The sequence below is a fragment of the Sander vitreus genome, chromosome 6 (genome assembly GCF_031162955.1).
Source record: "Sander vitreus isolate 19-12246 chromosome 6, sanVit1, whole genome shotgun sequence".
NCBI lineage: Eukaryota > Metazoa > Chordata > Actinopteri > Perciformes > Percidae > Sander > Sander vitreus.
This window is the reverse complement of record NC_135860.1, coordinates 33,645,985-33,667,163: the sequence shown is the minus strand read 5'-3', so window position 1 is coordinate 33,667,163 and position 21,179 is coordinate 33,645,985. Positions and strand designations below refer to the sequence as shown.

The 21,179-nt window shown below is 41.5% G+C and overlaps 1 protein-coding gene across 1 annotated transcript in view; it reads right to left on the bottom strand.

Annotated features, from left to right (window-relative positions):
* Nucleotides 1-1,367: 1,367 nt before the first annotated feature.
* The window catches only part of LOC144520127 (protein TMEPAI-like), a 73,945-nt gene continuing 54,133 nt past the window's right edge, over nucleotides 1,368-21,179 (bottom strand). The window contains exons 2-4 of the mRNA XM_078253815.1: nucleotides 10,346-10,500; nucleotides 8,544-8,594; nucleotides 1,368-3,601 (exon numbers count right to left, since the gene is read on the bottom strand). Coding sequence (XP_078109941.1) covers nucleotides 3,029-3,601; nucleotides 8,544-8,594; nucleotides 10,346-10,500 — 779 coding nt within the window. The 3' untranslated portion in view covers nucleotides 1,368-3,028. The remainder of the gene's footprint in view (nucleotides 3,602-8,543; nucleotides 8,595-10,345; nucleotides 10,501-21,179) is intronic.

The following is a 21,179-nucleotide window of genomic DNA, read 5'->3' as shown; positions in this document are numbered from 1 at the left end:
TCTGTCATCAAACAGGAGCTCAAGAGCTGAATGAGAAACCCAGACCAGACTCCTGAAAGAAAGTCACCACTGTAACATCTGTCTATGACTTTACAAAAAGACAGGAATTATTATTTTTGGCAAACCTAGCTAACGTTTTCCCACATATTTCCGTTCCATTCTGCCAGACAGCCAATCAGCCTGAGACAAAGCACCTGCAAGGATTCCAAGCAGCAGTTTGACTGAGGTGTGGTCTGCTCAAACATGAACATTAGGCACCTTATTTACTCGCATAATAGTAACATGCAAACCTTGTAGAAAACATATAATTCATCTTTATATCCTCAATTTACTAGCTATGACTGTGCGGACAGAACAACCCGAGAAAACAACAAAAAGAAGGAAGAAAAGAAGGGTTTAAAGCAAGTCTGTAGAGTCAAAGGCTAAAGTGTTGGGACAATCTCTCTTCACAACTGAGCCGCCCAGGTCGGGTCTTACAGGTAACAAGACCATGTTTTGTCTCAATACTTGTGCTTTTGACGGCAGATGGTCAGATTTCTCTTCTAGTTTTTGGACGAGTTGAGGGGACAGGATGGACAGTGGGGGTGGGGGCAGTAGCAGCAGTAGCAACAATATTAGCAGCAACAGCAATAGCAGCAGCAATGTAGTCACACACACGCACGCATGCACGCACACACACACACACACACACACACACACACACACACACACGCCAGAAATGTCCAGCAATTTAGCTTAGTTGTTACAATGTGACCCAAGTAGGGAACTTTGGTCACATGAGAACAAGTGGCAGTATATATATGGGGGAGAGAACCTAAAGCACTTTCTCTGTTCAAAGATAGCCTTTGGTGTTGGGCTAAGGAGATTCATGTCCAATGCCAAGGACCACCTTCAGAAAACACAGGCAAGTGGACGATGAGTCAAGAATTCTTTGTCGTATTGAGGCAAAGTAACACACTGTAGGTTTTAGTCTTTTTGTGGGATTTCTTAAAAATAAGAAACATGAAAGAACACCAGCCTTATCTTCTTACCTCATCAAAGAGATAGCAAATTGTTTTCCAAAGATTTAGTACTAAAAACATCCTTCTGTGTTTCCTTTGTGCACTGCATTGACAACAAGCATTTTTAGTGTACATACTCGGTGTGTGAATCTACTGTAGTAACTGCTGAGTTTTCCTTGTGTTGCTTTAAACGGAAGCTGTGGAGTGGAGTGGACCGTGACACTCTTTTACACTGAGGTTTAATGAAAGCTTAGTTAATGATGTGTTAATATGGACAGTGCCAAATAAGTTACATATCCTTGAATCTCTCAGACAAAGCAGTCGATTATTAAGGAACATTAAGTGCTTTTTTGTATTGTTAAAAGGACACACACACACACACACACACACACACACACACACACACACACACACACACACAGCCAAAATAATGGCTCCAGTCCAGTGTCCACTTTAAAGGGCTTGGTGGACTCTGCATCATTTGAACACACTTTTTCTGCACATGGATGAGAGAGGGATGATAAACAGTGTTTACCAGAGACACTATTAACAAGCTGAGGTGGAGAACTGATGTTGAATGCTAACATAATTAAGAGACAGAAAGCGCAAGAGCAGGGTAGAAGGCAACGATGAGCAGAGAAAAAGGCAAAATTTTTAAAAAGGCTTTCTTTAACAAAAAGGACTCTCCCATAGCCCTTTAACTTTGACCACAGACAGTTTTCGTTTAAAATCTGATCACTGTGCTGGCAGATGCAGACAGGAATCTTCACTTTGTTGTCCTGTTTTTTTTGTGGCTTTAGAAATGTGAAGAAGGAGAGCTGAGCCTTCTTTTTTTGTTTTGTGTTTTCGTTGTTGGCTGGGTTTGTGTTCAGTGTGGCTGTTGGCAGAATGAACTGTGCATGTAGATATGAGCGGTGAGAGGAGAAGGTGGGGGTGAGGGGTATTGAAGCAGGAAACAGAAAAGAGGAAGTGTTAGGTGCTCAGATTTTGGGACAGAGTTAAAAAGTGGATGACCAGTTAGATATGTTTTTTTGTTATGGAGTTATGTTATTCTTGGTTAACTTGATATCCAACCATCTGGTCAGATTTGTTAGTATGGAGCATGTTGGATCTCGCCACCAGCTCTCAACTTTTGAGAAACTTTTAACAAACTACCAGAGAAAGTAAGAAATGTTCCGTCCACCCAGCAGCTGGCACGAGGCAGATTTCTTTCTCACAGACATGAGCAGTACATTGTTATTCTCTTACTAAGTCTCCCTGTCCTGTGGTGTAAGCAGACAGAGATGTTGTAGGCTGGGTACGAGTATTGTTTTCAAAGAAGGAAGGACATAAGCTTATAATAATTGTTTTTTTTTTTGCTCCCAACTGTTTAAACAGCTTTGGAGGCAAAGTTCAGTCAGTCAGTCCATTCATGAAAAGGACGAAACAAAAAAGAGAAAAACAAACATCATTATCATCACATAGCATAATTTCCCTCTTCTCTTTTACAACAAAAATATAGTGCAACTTTTAGATAACTTTTCTTTTTTGTGTTTTGAATGTTAGAACGAGTCATTTTTACCTCTTTGTTTTGTTTCCTCATAAACCTTGGCACTAAGATTTGGGTTTGTGAGTCTCTTGTTTTGTTGTGTTCTCTGTAAGTCCTTGATTCTCAGTTCTCGCTTTGTGCACAGATCCCGGTCCGAAAAAGGAACAAAAAATAAAAACATCATCCTCAGTTCCCCGGGACAGAGCCATCACCCCAGAGGACAAAAAAAGAAAATCGTTTCAATCTGTGCTAGCAGTATGTTTTTATCTCGAACGTTGGAAAGAAAGGAAATAAAATAAACTCTTGGTTCCTCTCTTTCCTTGTTTTGTTGTAGCTAAGATTGATTTTTATTTGTGCATGGGAGTGTGGAGAGAGGACATGAGAGAGACAGAGAGTGCGCAGGATAGAGAGACCACAGCTTACAGGTGATCAGGAGTGAAGTTAAGAGACAGTTTATAGTCTTGGGTGGTTGGCCCCACCCGCCCCCCTACCCTTTTCTTCATACCAGGTCCTTCGGTTGGCCATCCTTGGCCTTGGCAGGTACTATTGTGCTTTCTGATTGGCTCCTGTCCCCCGGGCTCCTGTCCCCCGGGCCCCCCACCCTCTGGTTATTGCTGTGCTGGTGTAGAAAAAACGCTGAGCCAGGGTAGTGGCCCATCACCTCGCTGTACGCTGGCGGGGGGCCCTCCATGCGCTCGTGGCTGCTGGAGTTGACCGCACTGATACCCGAGTTACTGCTTGGCGGCCTCGGACCGCCTCCTCCTATTCCTCCCACCCCTCCCAAGCTTCCGCCTCCTCCCATGTCGATCAAGTCACTGTCGTAGATGGTCCGGTTGGGCGGTGCCCTCACCGACTCACGATTGAGCTCCATCTGCTGCTCAGGGTCGCGGAGCTGCAGGGTACAAGGCCCCTGGTAAGGCGGGGGCTCCTCGCCGTCCGACAGCGAGATAGTGGGTGGCAGGTCGATCTGGTGCTGCAGGTAGGGGTAGGTGGGCTGGAAGCGACTGAAGCGGTCACGCTGCATGAAGGAGGGAGCAGTGAAGCGATCCCTGGCCTGGGGCGCATATAATACCTGAGAGAAAGACAGAGGGAGAGAGGGAAGGAAGGGGAGGCAGAAAGGGAGATTCAGAGAAAAGAAGGCAGGGGAAAAGAAGGACGGAAGAGGAGGAAGATATTATATTTTCAGATATATACCACAATATGGCAAATGTATGCATATAAATACCAGCTCAAACCAAAGAATCGCGACTTGCAACTACTTGCAAATGTGCCAGTCTGCAACGTTCTGAAACCTGCCAGTTTACACCAATGCAACGAGACGAGGCAGGGAATCATCTCCAAGGCAACGCCTCTCTGTACTTCTGTTCTAATTTCTGACTTTTTTTGTAGCTGGATATATAATTGTTGCGTCTAAATATGAATGGGGATAGTGATAGTGAGATACTTGCCACAGTGCATTCCTAGTAATTAATCGGCAAAAACGTAGTAATAAAAAAGAGAGGGTCTTCAATTTGGAGCCATCCGTGGGATGAATAGGCCGCCATCGTGGTACACGGTATCTTAAGTTTCTTAAAACTTGACTCCCAGGTTGAGACCTGACTAAACTGTATCTCAAAATCAGACCTCATGACATGTATTACAATGGAGTATGCCGAGACAATAAAAGGAATATATTTATACTGTATATATATTAACTGCTCAGAAAATACATTTGTCTGTGTCAAGTATACCTACATTTAATGTAAACACTTGATTTCAATGAATGATGATCCTGTTGCAGCAACTGCACTCACCGATGTATCACCAATTCATTATTAAAGATATTAAAGTGTAATAACAGTAAAAGGGGACACTGAAGGGGAGAAAAGATCCATTGTGCCTTCTACAACCGGACAACATCCAACATATCGGTTCATCCTCCAGCTTTTGTCTTATCTTCACCTCAATAAGCTCTTAAGACTCTGATTGCATGGTCCATTTCTTAATTTCTCACATTTCTGTCCAACTTAACACATTTCTACTGTGGCAATTCATTATCAGAGGGAACCCATTTCAATTAGTGACTGTGGCTCTAATAGTCAACCCCCACTGACAAGGCAGCCTGGATGGAGAGAACAACAGACTGGGAAAAAAACATCTAGAGGATTAAAATAAAGAGACAAAAAGAGAAAGAGTGGAACTGAAAGGATTAAAAAGAAAAGCTACAGAGATAAGGACAAAGGACGAGAGAGTACTGAAAGGAGAGAAGAAAAAAAGCCATGAAGGTAAAGAAGAGCTAGAAAGATAAAGACAGGAAGAAACAGAACAAAGAAAAAAAAAGAAAACATATGAAAGAAGACAGACAGATAGACAGACAGGCAGACAGAGGGAGGGAGGGGGAGAAAAAAAAAAGAGGTGCATAGCTGATAGAAGGTGCATAGCTGATAGAGGGCGCAGAGCAGGGCAGCTCTCAGACGGCTGTCTAGACAGTGTCAGGGGAGGTGTTGCTGATTAATGGGACCGCCCCATAATGGAACCCCCTCCCCCCCACACACACACACAGCCCCCTTCCTTGAATCTATCAGCCACCTACACTCATTGGCTTTGTGTCCCTCTGTGTTTCTCTCTCCATGGCCTTTTCCTTTTTTCCAGATCTTTCTGGGTGCTTCTACGTTGACACTGTTTTTACCTGCCTTCACCTGCCGTCTATTGTTTTCTCTCTCCATCGACCCTTCATGTCTGTTTCTCTCACTTCTCCTTTTTGTTTACACATAAGGCTTTTCTGGCACGGAACTCCAAATGAAAGCAATTTTTTGTGTGTGCTTGTTTTGGTGTAAACCTGCCCCTATGCCCACACAAAGTTGCAATATACTATTGTCTGGGAGTTATCAACAGTATCATGTGATTAGTTGCATTTTCAAATGTTCTTTGAATTGAATGTTCTCCTCCCACCGCAACTTGTAAGCTCTTCCATCTGGCATTGGCGCAATTAAGCAGGTCACCAGTCACAGTGAGTATACTGGCATTTGTTTGCAATTCTGTATTGGAAATGTGACACGCTTACAACACTATTGGAATAAAACAGAGACTGCCAAAGGCCTTGTCCGTTATATCACTTGTTTATAGCAATTATCGCAAATTATATTTAAATAATTATTATAAATTATTTGACAGTGATTTCTTAATACGGAATAATACATACAGCATCTTTTAAAATAATGCTTCAAGTGCGAGTCACCTGACGTGGTTGGGGTAGAAGAATTATCCTGCTTTTGTAGTTTTGTGGAGACATTAGTTGCGTTTTTTTTTTTATAAAAGATTATTTTTTGGGGCTTTTCCCTTTATTATAGTGACAGTGGATAGACATGAAAGGGGGAGAGAGATGGGGGATGACACGCAGCAAAGGGCCGCAGGTCGGACTCGAACCCGGGCCACTGCAGGACTCAACATGGGGCGAACGCTCTTACTGGGTGAGCTAGTTGCGTTTTGACACAGAAATAGGAACCTTCTAACGGAACTCATTGCATTTTGCCCGCAGGGACCAGAGTCTAAATTAAGCGCAGAGGACATTTTTTACACCCCCAAAAGTCTCTGATCAGAGGGTAGTACTTTCTGAAAGTACAGGAATCTTCAGGGTGGGATTTGCAGGGATGCGCGTTGCCGATTGGTCAAACACACACAGTGTGGCTGATTAACTCACCTACTGCTTTATTTAAGTACTCTCAAATCGATTTATATCCATTTTAGATGAGGGGAGAACACTCTTTGTTTGATCAAATAAAAACTGCTTTTTTTAACCCCGGATCCAATCAGATTTTTTTAATATTGAATATCTGCCGATACCGAGTCCCGATCCGATACTTGTAGTTGCTCAGTTAACAGAGCTGAACACGTTTTTTTTGTTTACAGAAATGACTAAGTAACTAAAATATCTTAAGCTTAAAGCATAACTCTGGCCAAAATGCAACCTAGGGTCTTTTTGTGAATGTACCTTCAAACCTGTCAAACTTTCGTTTAAAAGCATATTTAGGACGGAAACGCCACTTTTAAGATTTACCGTATTCTCGTTTTCGGATAAATGGCCTTTTGAATGGGAGCGCTAGGGGCACTACTATGATAGCATCAAAATCACTATTTTTAAAACACTAAGAAGACTCGACACAACATTAAACTTAGCTCCAAGTATCACCAGGGGCTGTACACATGAACTCCAGCATTGAGAACATTGTTTGTGTACACAGAGTTTACTAAAAAGAAAGGTTTTGAATGACTCACTTTAGCAGTTGTTTACGCAATCCGCCATCTTGTCAGTCAATAAATGTCGATCTCCGAATGCGAATGAACGGACTCCATAGGAGGAAATGTCATTCTTATACGAGGCTCCTTTTTCAACTACAAGGTCAATGTTGTTTTTCACTAACGACAAAACAACAAATTATCTGTATATTTATATGGAACTGAGCTTTGCGATCATAGTAGTGCCCCTAGCACTCCCATTCAAAAGGCCATTAGACCAAAAATGAGAATACGGTAAATCTTAAAAGTGGCGTTTCCATCCTAAATATGCTTTTAAACGAAAGTTTGACTCGGGTACATTCACAAAAAGACCCTAGGTTGCATGTTGGCGTGAGTTACGCTTTAATACATTAAAACTGTGCAGCAAATGAGTGTTTTTTCTCTTTTGTCTCAACTTCCCCGCTGGACAACGAAAACTTCACTTAGTCCTCTCGCGCTTAATAGTCAGTCTTTGATAAAACTAAACTTAGTGACGCATCTTGTGCTTAATAGTCAATCTTTGATTTTCTTATTATGTTTACCAATGTTGGCTCCAGGGAATGACTGACTGTAAACTGGTTTCCTGGTGGAATCACGGAATAGTAATCCACTTCTGTAAAAAAGGGTGACTAATAAAGACGGACTTTTTTACTTGTTGCCAAGACATTCTGTGGACGGACACTGGTGAGTGGTCGCGCCATCTTGGTTTGAAAGTGAAAATCCAGGCAGTCTGCCAAAATCGGCTCCGATCTGATACTGTGATTGGGACATCCCTAATTAAAAGTAAATTAAGGCTTTGCTGTCGGCTTTCCGACTCATTTTTAAAAAGACTGAGAAAAAGGAAGATAAACTGCGCGAGTCAGCGGACACTGAATTAAACTGATGTTGGTTGCGAGCTCTGGCAAGCGAGGAGAGCGACAGAGAGAGAGAGAGAGAAGAAGGACCTGGAAATTAGAGAAATACAACTTTATGTTCTGATTGTATTACAGCGGTTATGTTCTAAAGCACTAATAAATAACCATCAAACACTCAACAGATGATTTACTGTGGAGACAGATGCTCTTATAGTTTCATTCTCCTCTGCATTTCATTCATATCTGTGCAGCAGTAAACAAGAAAGTAGGCTACTCTAGCATCGATTTATAATAATTTTAGGACGAGGGGAGAATGGCTTTGCTGTTGGCTTTTCGACTCATTTTAAAAAAGACAGAGAGAAAATGAGAGATTTGCGTGAGCCAGCGATCACACTGAACAAAAGGGTTCAAAAACCATTTTTTATCAAATTACCGACATTGTGAGTCTCTTACTCACCTAAATGTCTTGTAGTCTTGTAGTAAATTAAACGGTTGAATTTTCATAATTGAAATTAAAAATAAATCCATTACAACTGAAATTACTCACATTCAAAGATCACTTGCTTCAAACTATGCACTACCACTTTCTCTCTAAGCTTTATCAACAAATGAAAAAGTATGTTATACCATGTAACAAACATGCATGGGATGATTATTAAAAAGCTTTGCAGGAACAAATAAACAAAGACCGCAATGTTGAGGAAGGACAAATACTGTAATGTGCTGACAATAAACAGTTTTAAAAGTCATAGGAAAAAGCTTTTTTAACCTCAATTCTGAGAGGTAAAAATTACTATTAGTTTTTTCCCCCGTTGTGAGCAGAAATGTGCAGCCCTGAATTAAACTAATCAAAGTCCATTCAAGTGAACAAGGCTTGGCTAGGGGTCAGTGTGGTGGTGGTCTTACCTCTGAGGCACCTTGTCGAGAGCTGCTGTCTGAAGGCCACAGACACCCATCCTACACATCGAGACAGACAAAACAAAAAAGAATAAGAACTTTTTAGTTCCCAGGAGGCTTTAAGATTGCTATATACTGAAGCTTGTAAGCAAGTTTATGTTTGAGCTTTAGAGTGATTTTTACATATGTATGATATGTATATTACAAATATATTACTGTATCTTTACTTTTAGTGTTGACAAAGTTATCAGTTCTTTTGAACATGCCAGATTTACTGCCACTGATAAAGCTTTAGAAATCAGCAATCATTACTGCTTTCTTGTTTTGCTGTGAGACCAACATACAAACTTTCTTTCTTAACAAAGAATGATGAAGAGGGATAAGAAACACTCAAAAAGTAACAACTTAATGAGGATGAAAGATGAAACAGCAATGCTGAGAAACGCCTGATGGCTTCAAACCCCAAATCTTGCCCTGTTTATGAGCGAGGACAACAAGAGGTGGGATAGTGTGTAGAAAGACAACTATTACATGATTGTAATTGCAGTTTTCCTTTGTCTACGGTTGACTTGAGGATTATTTTGGTGGTGCATATTTAGTTAGAAAAAAGAAAGGAGGACAAACATGCATACATCCTTTAGTTTATGTCTGTTAGGGATAAAGGCTATTGCCCTGCTACGCCCAGCTACGCCCTGCAGTGCCCTGCTAAAACCTGCTACGCCCTGCAGTGCCCTGCTACGCCATGAATTACTACAGCAACTACTATTTCTAGTCATAGTTCCATTATCGCCACTGTTCATCACATCCCCAACCGGAACCGCCTACCAAGAGTCTGGGTCTGTCCCAGGTTTCTCCCTAAAAGGAAGTTTTTCCTCGCCACTAAATGCTTGCTCTTGGGGGAATTACTGGAATTGTTGGGTCTTTGTAAATTATAGAGTGTGGTCTAGACCTATCTGTAAAGTGTCTTGAGATAACTCCTGTTATGATTTGATACTATAAATAAAATTGAATTTGAATTGAATTTGCTATTCTTACAAATTGCACTCTCTCTGCAACGGGTCTTTCTCTGCTTGTTGGTTTCGGATGTTGCAGTTATGGCATTCTGTTTGCATAATATTTGTTTTGATTGGACGGTAGAGAGCATAGAGTGAGAGGAGAGATGAAAAAGACGGGATGAGAGGACGCAGAATATAAATTATCTGTAATGGGACAACCAAGCATACAAAATCTTTCATCTGTTTTTCTGATACTGGTCAAGAAGCTGAATATATCAATGGACCAATAATTTTGAATTATGGATCATATTATGTACCTGAGCCTATTTCACTGGGTGCAATGTTGAAATCTGTGTATAGGCAAGTTCGTATGGGTGTGTATTTGTTCTAAAGTGTCGACATGTCAGTATAGGGGCAGAGCTGCCGCTGTCTAGACAGCACTGAAGTGAACAAAACAAGTCCTGACAGAGTCTGGCTCTGAAGAAATCAATTCAGCAACTTCACCTAACAGACTGGAGTAAAGCGGTTACCTCAGTGAAACTGGGACAGAGATTTTGACTGGGATAAAAGGATTTCATTTAGCTCAACGCAGCTTTACAAACTGGTGAGCTACATTTGTCCTAGTTGAGAAATAAAGAAATATACTGTCACAATGCAGGGACATTCAGTGAAAACAGATATAAAGGCACACACGTAGTTTAGATCAAAATGTTATTGGCATGGATGCTGAAAGAACTGCCAGAACAACTACAGTAGATACAACTAAACAGTATCTTTTAGTTTGTCATTTACTCTCACACACACAGTGTCACTGACCTGCTGCAGGGCATGGTTGTTCCTGCGGGCCTGGCTCTGCCTTGTTATGAAGGACCAGGTGGAGAGCTTGTAGTGGTTGAGCAAGCAGATGATCACCACCACCATCACTGTCATCACCACAATGATGATGACGATCTGAACAAACTCCAGTTCAGCTGCACATAGACACAAAAGGAGAGGGGGATTAGCATCAAACATTTACAAGAGATGTGGGTACAAAATATCTTTAATCAATGTACATTTTAAACAATATTATGCACACCTAATACATCTGCACAGTTACAGAAAGCCTACTTTGAGACTAGCTGTGAAGTATGAAATGTAAGTACAGGATAAAGATAGAACGAAACCTACAGCCTGGTAACAAGAAGTCATTAAAGTGCAAAGAAAAAGTGAACATCTACAAATCCACAACAGCTGGCCAACTGCGCTGAGGGAGATTGAGTGATTGAATCAAAAGCTGCAGAACAGCTACAAAATGGACCTTGTGGTTTGATTTTGTTGTCAGCAATCTGCTAATTGTTGTCTTTAAGACACTTTGAAATACTTAAAAGTGCTCATATTATGCTTTTTGGCTTTTTCCGTTTCCTGTGTTGGGTTATATATCTTTTTTGTGCATGTTATAAGTTTACAAAGTGAAAAAGCCCAAAGTCCACCCCAAAGGGACTTACCATCTTCCAGAGAAAACACTGTTCACAAACTTCTCCAAACAGCTCTATTGTAGTCCAGCATTTACTTCCATGACGAACTTGCGTCACTTTGTAACACACGTTATAATGCTCGCCTAGCTGCTAGCATGGCACTCACTCATGCTCTGCAACTGACTAGCTAGCAGTACTTACTGCGCATGTGTGACTCCCAACAAAGATGGTACAGAAGTGAGATGTCTCACTCTGTAGCTAAAACAGAGAGCTCAACACACAGGGTGAAAAGAGGAGCTGCAGCAATGTGCAGTACAACAAATATATGGTGTTTTCTGAAAATTAAACCACATAAACCTATTCTAGTACAACCTCTAAATACAATTATGAACCTGACAATTCAGCATAATATGAGTACTTTAAGGCAGTAGATTAAATTATTATTGGCTTGTAACCCTTATATAACAAGTAAACATGTCTGCTGTGAAAAAGGCCACTTGTTTTAAGTGATTTAACTGAAAATGTTAATACTTTGTAAGGAGTCACATATTCCCTGATTGAGTCACTATTCTAAAAGGAAGTTTTTCCTCGCTACTGTCGCACTAAATGCTTGCTCTTGGGGGAATTACTGGAATTTTTCGGTCTTTGTAAATTATAGAGTGGTCTAGACCTAGTCTATCTGTAAAGTGTCTTGAGATAACTTGTTATGATTTGATACTATAAATAAAATTTAATTGAATTATTCTGACTAATTGTTATAATTTGTGTTCACCAGCAGAGGGCAGCACAGGTCAAACTCTATATGTGCGAGTGTGGGCCTGAGGGTTCGACAGAGGAAAGCTTCAAATCACAGAAAAGATGAGTGTTGAAACTCTGGTGTTTGTCCCAGCGTACAGTGGTTTCTATGTGGAGATACTGAATAACTATGGCGTTTCTGTCCTCAACAAGCAACATTCAGTGACACACACCAGCATCAGAGCTGATAACCTCCTAGATCAGGGCACCACTTGGAGACAATGATTGCTGCCTTACAGTCACATCTCCCTCTCGTCTCTTGTTCATTGTTTTATCCTTTTTTTCTTCTCCTCCCACTCTCTCTTTGAACCCTTCCTGCATCTCCACTTGCCCCTCATCTCTCTATGCAGCTTTCATCTAACCCAACTTCTCCACCCTCCTTTTTCTCTCCCACAAGTCTCTTTTTGTATTCTCCCAACTATGTATGCCTTTATCAATTCACCCACCATCATTCTTTCTCTTTAATTCTTATTCCCCAATGTCTCCCACTTTAAGTATCTCTCTTACTCTGTCTATCCCTCCTTCCTCTCTCCCTGCCCCCCTGTCTGCAGTCTGAGACTCTTTTGTTGTGGAGTTGTCGGTTCTGAGCAAGTCTTGACCTTGTCTGGTCTTGGCACCCAGTTTGACCTCTGACTCACATCTTACTCACTGCTGGACACTCGCGTATTTTGTGTGTTTGTGTCCTTTTGTGTTCATGCAGCTCTGTAGGTGTATACACTCAGCTATTTGAATTACAATGTCTTGATTCTGTTTGACAGCTCCTCCAAAAATCTCTGTACAATTTTTGAAGTGTATTACCCACAATCTACCTGGGCAGTTTTTGATACAATAGAGATTTGTTTCAGGTAAAGAAAACAGTAAGTGAAAATCCAAAAGAAGAAGAAACTTTCAGTTTTGAAAAAATAATTATATACATTCAAAACAAAATAACATATGTATTCTTACAAAAAAATGTAAAACATGCAGGAAACACAAAAATTAAAGCCGAGTCCAGTAAAACCCAACCTATGCCAGTCTTCCCACACCACAGCAGCCACAGGGGAGGGGTGGGGTAAGACGGAGAGGAAGAAGGCCATCTACCCCTCCATATACCATATTGAGGGGATGAAAAAGAACGAAACCTAAGCCAGTAAAACCAATCGTCATTAACCTCCAAAGAGTGAAGGAATGAGTGCAGAAAAATAACAGACAAGCTCAACAACTTTTCTTTTGAAAAGTGCCCATTTTTTTCACCAGACATTTGAAAATGAGTTTTTAAGTTATTCGTAAGAATATGAGTCACCTAATGTGGAACAGGTAGGACTGAGGTAACAAAGTGCTCAAAGTGAAGATGAAGAACCAAAATGGCACTAAATGCCCCTCTGGCAATGTCATCAACCTAACATAAGAGGAAAGAAGTGGAGTGTTCTGGAAATACTAAGTGCCCTGAGCTTGTAGAGCCAAATTTGCCATGAGGTAGAGAGGCTGAGGTAAAGTTACATTCCAGGAACCAGTGCTGTGAAAACTAACATAACCTATTATAGCTGGTTTCTTCAGGTCAGGTGAACCCCTATATCCCTGGTTCCCAATTTGTTTGTCTTGTGAACCAGTAATGTCGTGTACAGCACCTTTAAACAAGGCTTATAGTGAAGTGACAAGTGGTGAGTGCATTAGAGCTGAAGATCTCTGCCCGAACCCGACAGGACCCGATAATTTCTATCATTTTACACGGGCTCGGGCCGGGCTCGGGCTTGCGCTCCAGATTGCGCTCCAGATTGCGCTCCAGATTGCGCTCCAGATTGCGCTGTAAATGAGCGGTCAGGTGATGCGTTTCGATTAGCGTGTAAATGGATGCTGAGGAGGTGAAATGGAGGCTGGCCTCTGGAGGACTTATTTTATTTCTTTGTTCCAACTTCCAAGTGGCCTATAGCCTACGTTAGTCATGAATAAATGATGTTAAAAAATTTATAAATGACGAAAGACAAAAGAGCTGTGTGCGTGCGGCGCAGTCTCTTTTTTTCTTTTTCTCCCTTTTCCGCCGAGTGGGGCGTGTGCCCACTCGCGTTGTGAAGCGTGCGTCTGCGCTATTTTCCGACATGCACTCTAATCACTGCTGATAGACGGCCTTTTGTACAGTCGGGCTGTAAATGGGTTCGGGCTTTTAAAAAGCTATCAATCAAAATGTACTTGTTGGGCTCGGGCCAAATTCTGTCGGGCTTGGTCCTTTTCAGGCCGAACTTTTAATCCTTGTGTTGTCTTCCTGTCAACCTTGAAAAAAACACTTTTTCCCCCGACGTTTTTGACGCCTTTTTTGTTTGTTTTTGCTTTTTCCAACGTTTTAAATTGTTACAAATTTCTTCTACACATTTTCAGAGCTTATTTCTACGTCCCATATTTTCTGATATAAAACGGGTCAATTTGACCCAAAGTCAACACACATTAAGGCCCGATTACAGCTCTAGGGTGCATCACCCACTTTGTCACAGTTTTGTGGAGCTGATAACTGATAACTAGCTTCGTATCAATTCATTTAGCAATGGCTTGAATGTAACAGACGTTCATTAACATAAAATAGTTGCACACTATAGCTTTAACTATGTGTAGCTTGACACGTTTCATTCTCTTCTTCCTCTATTTAACTGCAGCCATTTTCAGTATAGTACTACGGTGGCCCTGAAGTGCAAATCACAACAGCAAATAGAAAAACGCAACAGCAAATCATAAAACACAACGGCAAATAGGAAAACACGACAGCAAATATGAAAACACGACAGCAAATATGAAAACACAACGGCAAATAGGAAAACACGACAGCAAATAGGAAAACACGACGTTGTGTTTTCCTATTTGCCGTTGTGTTTTATGATTTGCTGTTACGTTTTTCTATTTGCTGTTGTGATTTGCACTTCAGGGCCACCGTATAGTACAGTAGAGCAGAGATCTTCAACAGGGGTCTGCGACTCTTAGGGGGTCTTCTGAGTTACTCCAGGGGGTCTGCCAAATTTTTGTTTGCTAAAAAATGTAAATGTCTGAAAATATACATTAATATGAATCCAACATACATACATTCAAGCTTAAGGATTCACTGTGCCTACCACATGTATGTTTAACATTAAAACATGATGTATAAATAATGTATGACTATCCATCCATCCAGTTTAATATGCAACTTAGTTTTATTCAATATATGCAGTAGGGAGTCGCAGCTCCATCTCTCTTTCAGCTAAAGGCTCTGAAACACCAACCCGATGGCCGACCGTCGGCAGAAAAGGCAGTCGGACTGATCAGTTGGCTCCCATCTCTCAAAAAAGTGCTTCGGAACACACTGAAGTGACGACTTGAGCGTACGTTCTGCGGGTGTCAAGATGTAATTCGTCTCCATAACAGCAGGCGGCGCTAATCTGTATTGTCGCCCAAAAAAATGAAAACCAAACATCTCTCTAGACATGGTAAACACAGAGCACGCTCATTCTCAGTCATTGTGCACTACAGAGTACATCTCTGTAGTGCAGACTCTGTACTACACTAAATATTACATTTAAATAATAATACATAATTAATAAATAACCAGCTTTTCAAAACAATAGTTGCAATGTGCAATTTTAAGCTCATTAAACTATTTTCAAAAAAAGTGCTATAACAATTTTACTGGCATTGCTCCCATTATCCTCCGTGACACGCACTTTTCCACTTTGCCTGACAACTCTTCTCCAAAATAAACAGCTCTGTGATAATAGCTCAGCCCATAAATTCACTCACTCAAGCAGATAGTATGCGTGAAATAAAAACAGGACACATAATTTCACTGTGTGTAGTGTTAACTACGCTAACTAACTGTGTATTGTGAACCGCGTGTAGTGATTAAAACAGACAACAGCTGTGTCTCAAAGACCGGGCAACAGCCCATCACCCCGTCTGTGCCCGGGCATGCCCCAGCTGCCGCACATTTGTTGATAAACTCCGACGCACACGCAACGGTGAAATGACGATTTATCCCTTTAAATGTGAAAAAATGACAGTTACAGTCACCGCCAGCAAATGCTCTTTCCGTTGTGATTGGTGGTATCTTGACAACTCGCTGTTACCTTGTTTCCTACAGACTGTGTTGATGTGACTTGTACATTACAGCCACTCAAACAGGACAGAGTAACACGGCGGTTATATATATATTTTTTGAAGACTCAGTTAAGGCGGGCCGCCTAAACTGCAAAGTGCTGCGGGAAACCCTGGCGTTGTCAGCTCTCGGGCTTCTTCTTGTGGAAGAATCACTGATTCACTAGTCAAGGGCTAGCACTCCACCAATCAGATTGGTCATTGAGTCCGACTGCCCACTGGCTGATTCAACAAGTCAAATCGGCCAAAATGGATGCAGACGGCTCCTCCGACTGACGACGGTACGGAACACACCGAACAGACTCGAGTCACCGACCTCGCTAGACTGTCTGATGGTCGATAATCAGGTTGGTGTGTCAGAGCCTTAAAAACGAAGACCCCTGCAGTAGAGAACTAAAGCAATAGTAGTTGTTGTAGAGACTCTGGCATTGTTAGAGACTAGGGTTGGATATAACTTAAAATTTGTTTTGATTTAATACCCTAGTTTCTGCCAAAAATGTTATCTTTTTTGATATCTTACTTTGAGGAACATAAGTATGTTGCTTTTGTCTACAAAACCCTTTATTTTTAAAATGATGTTTCTTGGCATTATTACCATTATTTTGATAGTCAATAGTAAAGAGGTGATTGGAAATTAAGGGAGAGAGAAGAGGGATGACAGGCAACAAGGTTCCGGAGTTGGACTTAAACCCTACATTCAGCTTTCAGGACTTGTCGGTTTTTGATACTCGGTGCTACAGATATATTATGGTCAGTACTAAAAAATATTGAGGTTTAATACCCAGCCTTACCAGACCCAAACAGCAGTCACAATAGCTTGTCCCAATGTCCTTTCATAAAAGCTAACACTAAAATTGAGAATAAACAGCATGGAGAGAGAGTGCATACAAAGTGACCCAATGATGGCCCTTTGACCTTTGGCTGTGTGTGTCACACAAGTCAGCAAAGTGAATGGGAGGTCAAATAGTTCAGTAGACCTGTCAGTAAAAAAAGGCAGTCGCTATCAGAGCACAACACTGAGGAAAAATTAAGTAAAATACAAGCGATATAATTTTTATGATGGAACATTAATTACTCATAATTACGTAGTAATAAGTAAGTAAATAATCCGTATATTTCATTTCTCCAAGTTTTGAGATATCAATCTTCAGTACTTCACTGCAGATGTTTTTCAATGGAATTCCATAGAAGCTCAAGTCAATTGTTTTTTGAATGGGTTTTTGGTTTGATGCCCGAATGCCCCTAAGTAAGGTCTGTGGTTAACACCATATAATTTATAAAATATGGACATAGTCTCTGTGGCGTCACCCATAGGTTTCTTAAGAGCCAAAATTAAGCTCAAAGTGGGCAGCAAGAATTCCCCCGCAAATGACCTACCATATTTCGTCAAACACCAAGGTGGTGCTGTGTGGGTGCTGCCGTGGCGGGGATAGGGTATGCACCTCCGATAACCTTTAACGGGCATTGCCCAAAAAGATACGGAACCCCGACCCGAGTGCGATGCGGTGGCCTCACCCTGGCCGTCCTCCGTGCACCTCCAGGTAGCCAACTCTCGGAGTACAGATATGTCAGTAAATTTAAGTAAAAGCAGGCTTCGCTTATCCCGTGCAAATGCGCCACACGAAACTCAGATGTGCGGGGAGTAATTTCTAAATCACACAAGGTCCCCAGATGATACTTATCCCATACAAATAGGGTTTAAGACTACATACGTCATCACTCCTAAACACCCAAAATCAGTATGAAGCCGTTGGAAGCTAGTGGTGCATGTGAATGTGGTGTAGTCATTTATAGCCTTACGTTAGCTTTTTACTTTTGGCAATTGCATTTATGTTTAAAAAAGAATCATAAAAATCGTGTTTATTTGTGTAGATTATCTTGCTGAAAAAAACTTGTAAGTAACAGTAATGTTTGTTTGCCACAGAGTTTATTTTCTGGGTGATGCTAATTTCCGGCTTGGCCTACAGAAATACGTCATCCCCACAACACTATTTAGTACACTCTCATCTCGAACATGGATCTGTTTGCTATTCCCAGCTATCTTAGCAACAGCCTGCCAGGTAGGCTACAGGGAGGTCCGAGTGGATGTGATTGGGTTGAAAGTCACAATCATAAGGGGCAGTGCCTCCCTTTGTTTCCTCCCCCAAATTGTCAAAAGTCAGATGTAAATGGACTGTATTTATATAGCATCTTACCAACTTTTAGCGAGTGCTTTTACATCGTACAGGCACCATTTACCATCCACACACACATTCATACGCTGCTGGCCGAGGCCGCCAAACAAGGTGCCACCTACTCTTCAGATAAACATTCACACACCGATGGCACAGCAGGAAACAGACAGTAATGACTGGGATTTGCGTTAACAATAATCTAAATAAATAATCATCTAAATAAATAATCATATATATATATATATATATATATATACACACACAGAATACAGTATATATATGCTTGCTACTGTAGCCAGTCTGACTAATCAATAACAGAAATATAGAGCCAACTGGGGTGTAAGAAAACTCGATACACTTGAGTATCACAATATTTTATTTTGCAATACTGTATTGATTTTCAAAAACGCAATAGCTATATTATTTTTTTTTGTTTACGTGCAAAAATATTCATGTAAGACAGTGGTTCACATTTATGTTGTGTTTAAACCCCCTACCGCTAGATGGCTATGTTGAGACGCACCACTAGTGTCCTTGCCTGACAGTGCCTAGCAGTGCCTGACTTTTTGCTAGAAGCTAACAATGCAGCTATGGCTGAACTTTAGCCTACTTTAGCATATAAAAATTTGCTCACTAAGAACCTATGAACCACAATCCCAAACTGCCGGTTTGATTTTCTGTGTACTGAATTGTTTAACTAAAGTAAACTTCTTTGACTTTTATGCACATCATATCTTTTTTGAAATATTAGTTTTTCTAAAATTAAACTTTTAAAAAATCCCAATATATCGCCTTACGCACAGTATCGAAATATATTGCAATATATTGAATCGTGACCCATGTATCGTGATACGTATCGTATCGCCAGATTCTTGCCAATACACAGCCCTAGAACCAACTAATGATAACCAAATAAAAGGAATGCAACGTTTCTGTCGTCTGTTCTGTCGCTGGGATATTCACATATCTAATGTACCCTAAATGAATATTAGAGCTGCCTTAGCTAACAGTCTGACTAATCTGTAACAGAGATTTAAAGCTAATAAAGCTAATAACGAGTACAACGCAATCACAAATTCCATCATATATAACTCCATTTTGCGGAACATTAACCAGGCATACATATGGCAGAATGTTTTTTATTATTCAGCATAAGGCTACTTCAAATGACTAACGTTAAACGGTTCATGGTCTGTGTGCATACGTCACTACGGTAGCGAGGCTAACAATAGCCATGTAAGCTGAGGCTAGCTCTAATATTAACTTTGAGTACATCGGGAAGAATATTACTGACAGCTGCATACCACCTCCACCTGCCGTTAAATGGTTTGCCGGTAGAGCACAAGCGGCATGCCACTCCGCTGACCAGCACATACCGGTGTAGTGAGCGGCCTGTGCCGCCAGGAGCTCAGCTTATGCCTCTGTGCCACAGTGGCATGACATCAGCCTCTTTTCGATCTTGGTGCTACTGTGACAGAGGAAGTTCTGCAAGTGTGATAGTCCCAGAGTCCCAGGAATTCAATCTGTGGGTCTACTTCTACATGTACAGTATATCTGTAAACTATAAACCTTTATTATAATATATGTAGAAGGTAAAAAGAGACAGAAAACCCAAAATAAATGACGCTGTCTTTGCTCCAACTTGCTCATCCTTCTCATGCTGCCCAGAGAGCTCCAGCCCAGCTAGAGGCCTGCTGAGTTCACAGTCTGCTGCCCACCACACACACACAAACACACAGCCCTCTCTACTGCCACTGCCGTTGCTATGGTAACCCTTGGGCACGGTGCCGTGATCAACAAGGCCCGAAGCTGCTGGGGCGCCACTGCAGCGACCTGGCTGGCACACATGGTGGCACAGAGAGAGATAGAAGGAGACAAGGAGGGAGAGGAAGCGAATGCTAAAAAGACAATGGCAAGTTAAAGGGAAGGAGAGCGTTTAGTAGTAAAGGGACAGAAAGAGAAAAAAAGAGGTGTACACACACACACACATACACACACACACACACACACACACACACACACACACACACAGCCAGCCTCCCTTGGGAAATGTGCACTGTAATGTCTAGACGGTTGGTATCAGCCTAGCAGCAACAGTGTGTGTGTGACACAGCATGTAGTAGATATCAGCCTAGTTACCACCTCACCTCCTTCACTACAGTCAGACAGTCTCTCTATAGAAATAAATTTTGGTGCTGCTTAACCTAGCGGTGAGAGGGCCTGTCCGTGTGTGTTCGTGTGTGTTCGTGTGTGTGTGTGTGTGTGTGTGTGTGTGTGTGTGTGTGAACGTGCAGGATACTCAGCCAGGTATCTCGGGGTCAGGAAGAACATGGAGACAGCGAGGAGAGAAAGAGACTGGAAGGAGGAAAGAGGGAGGAGGATGTAATGAGTGTGTCAGTGATAAAGGGAAATGCAGATACAGGAAGAGACACTGACAAAAAGAGAGACAGAGAGAGAAAGGTGCCAGACATGCAATGGGGACTCAGGCAACAAGAGAACAAACAATTACAGCTATGTCTCTTTTCTCCACTCGCTCTCCTCTCTCTATCCATCCCTTCTTGTCTCGCTCTTACGACACAGAGAAATCAGACAGCCTGTCTATGCTTCACGACAGAGACTAAATGGGATTAAAAAGCAGGTCTCATATATGATGTTCTAGTTCTTATTTGTGCATAGGACAGGAGACATTCTGCCATGCTTTACTCACATACTTTTTTATTTCGGAACTTGAAAAACCAGCAGCAGAACTGCACACAAACACATTTATTGGTAGAGCCTGAAAGGTTTATGACAACCTCGTAGGGCGTATAGGACATACTTTAAATAAACAGAGCACTGCTTTCACTTCCATGTTGTGTTACATTCCTGCGAATTTACAAATCTTTGCATCAAAATAAGTAGAGCTGGACCCAATTATTCAACTATCCGTTGCCATACTTTCCAGCATTTTCCTGATTCTCCTGCCTTGCCGTGTTCCTGAAAACCAGACCTGTCTTCCGTAACTGACTATGATTCCTGCCTCAGCCCTTTCTGTTTCTTGTTCTTCTTTTAGACCTGGATTCTGTGGACTCTGTGTGAGCGTGAGCATGCCTTCCTTCAAGCCCTGTACCTCTCTGTTGCAATCAAAGACTC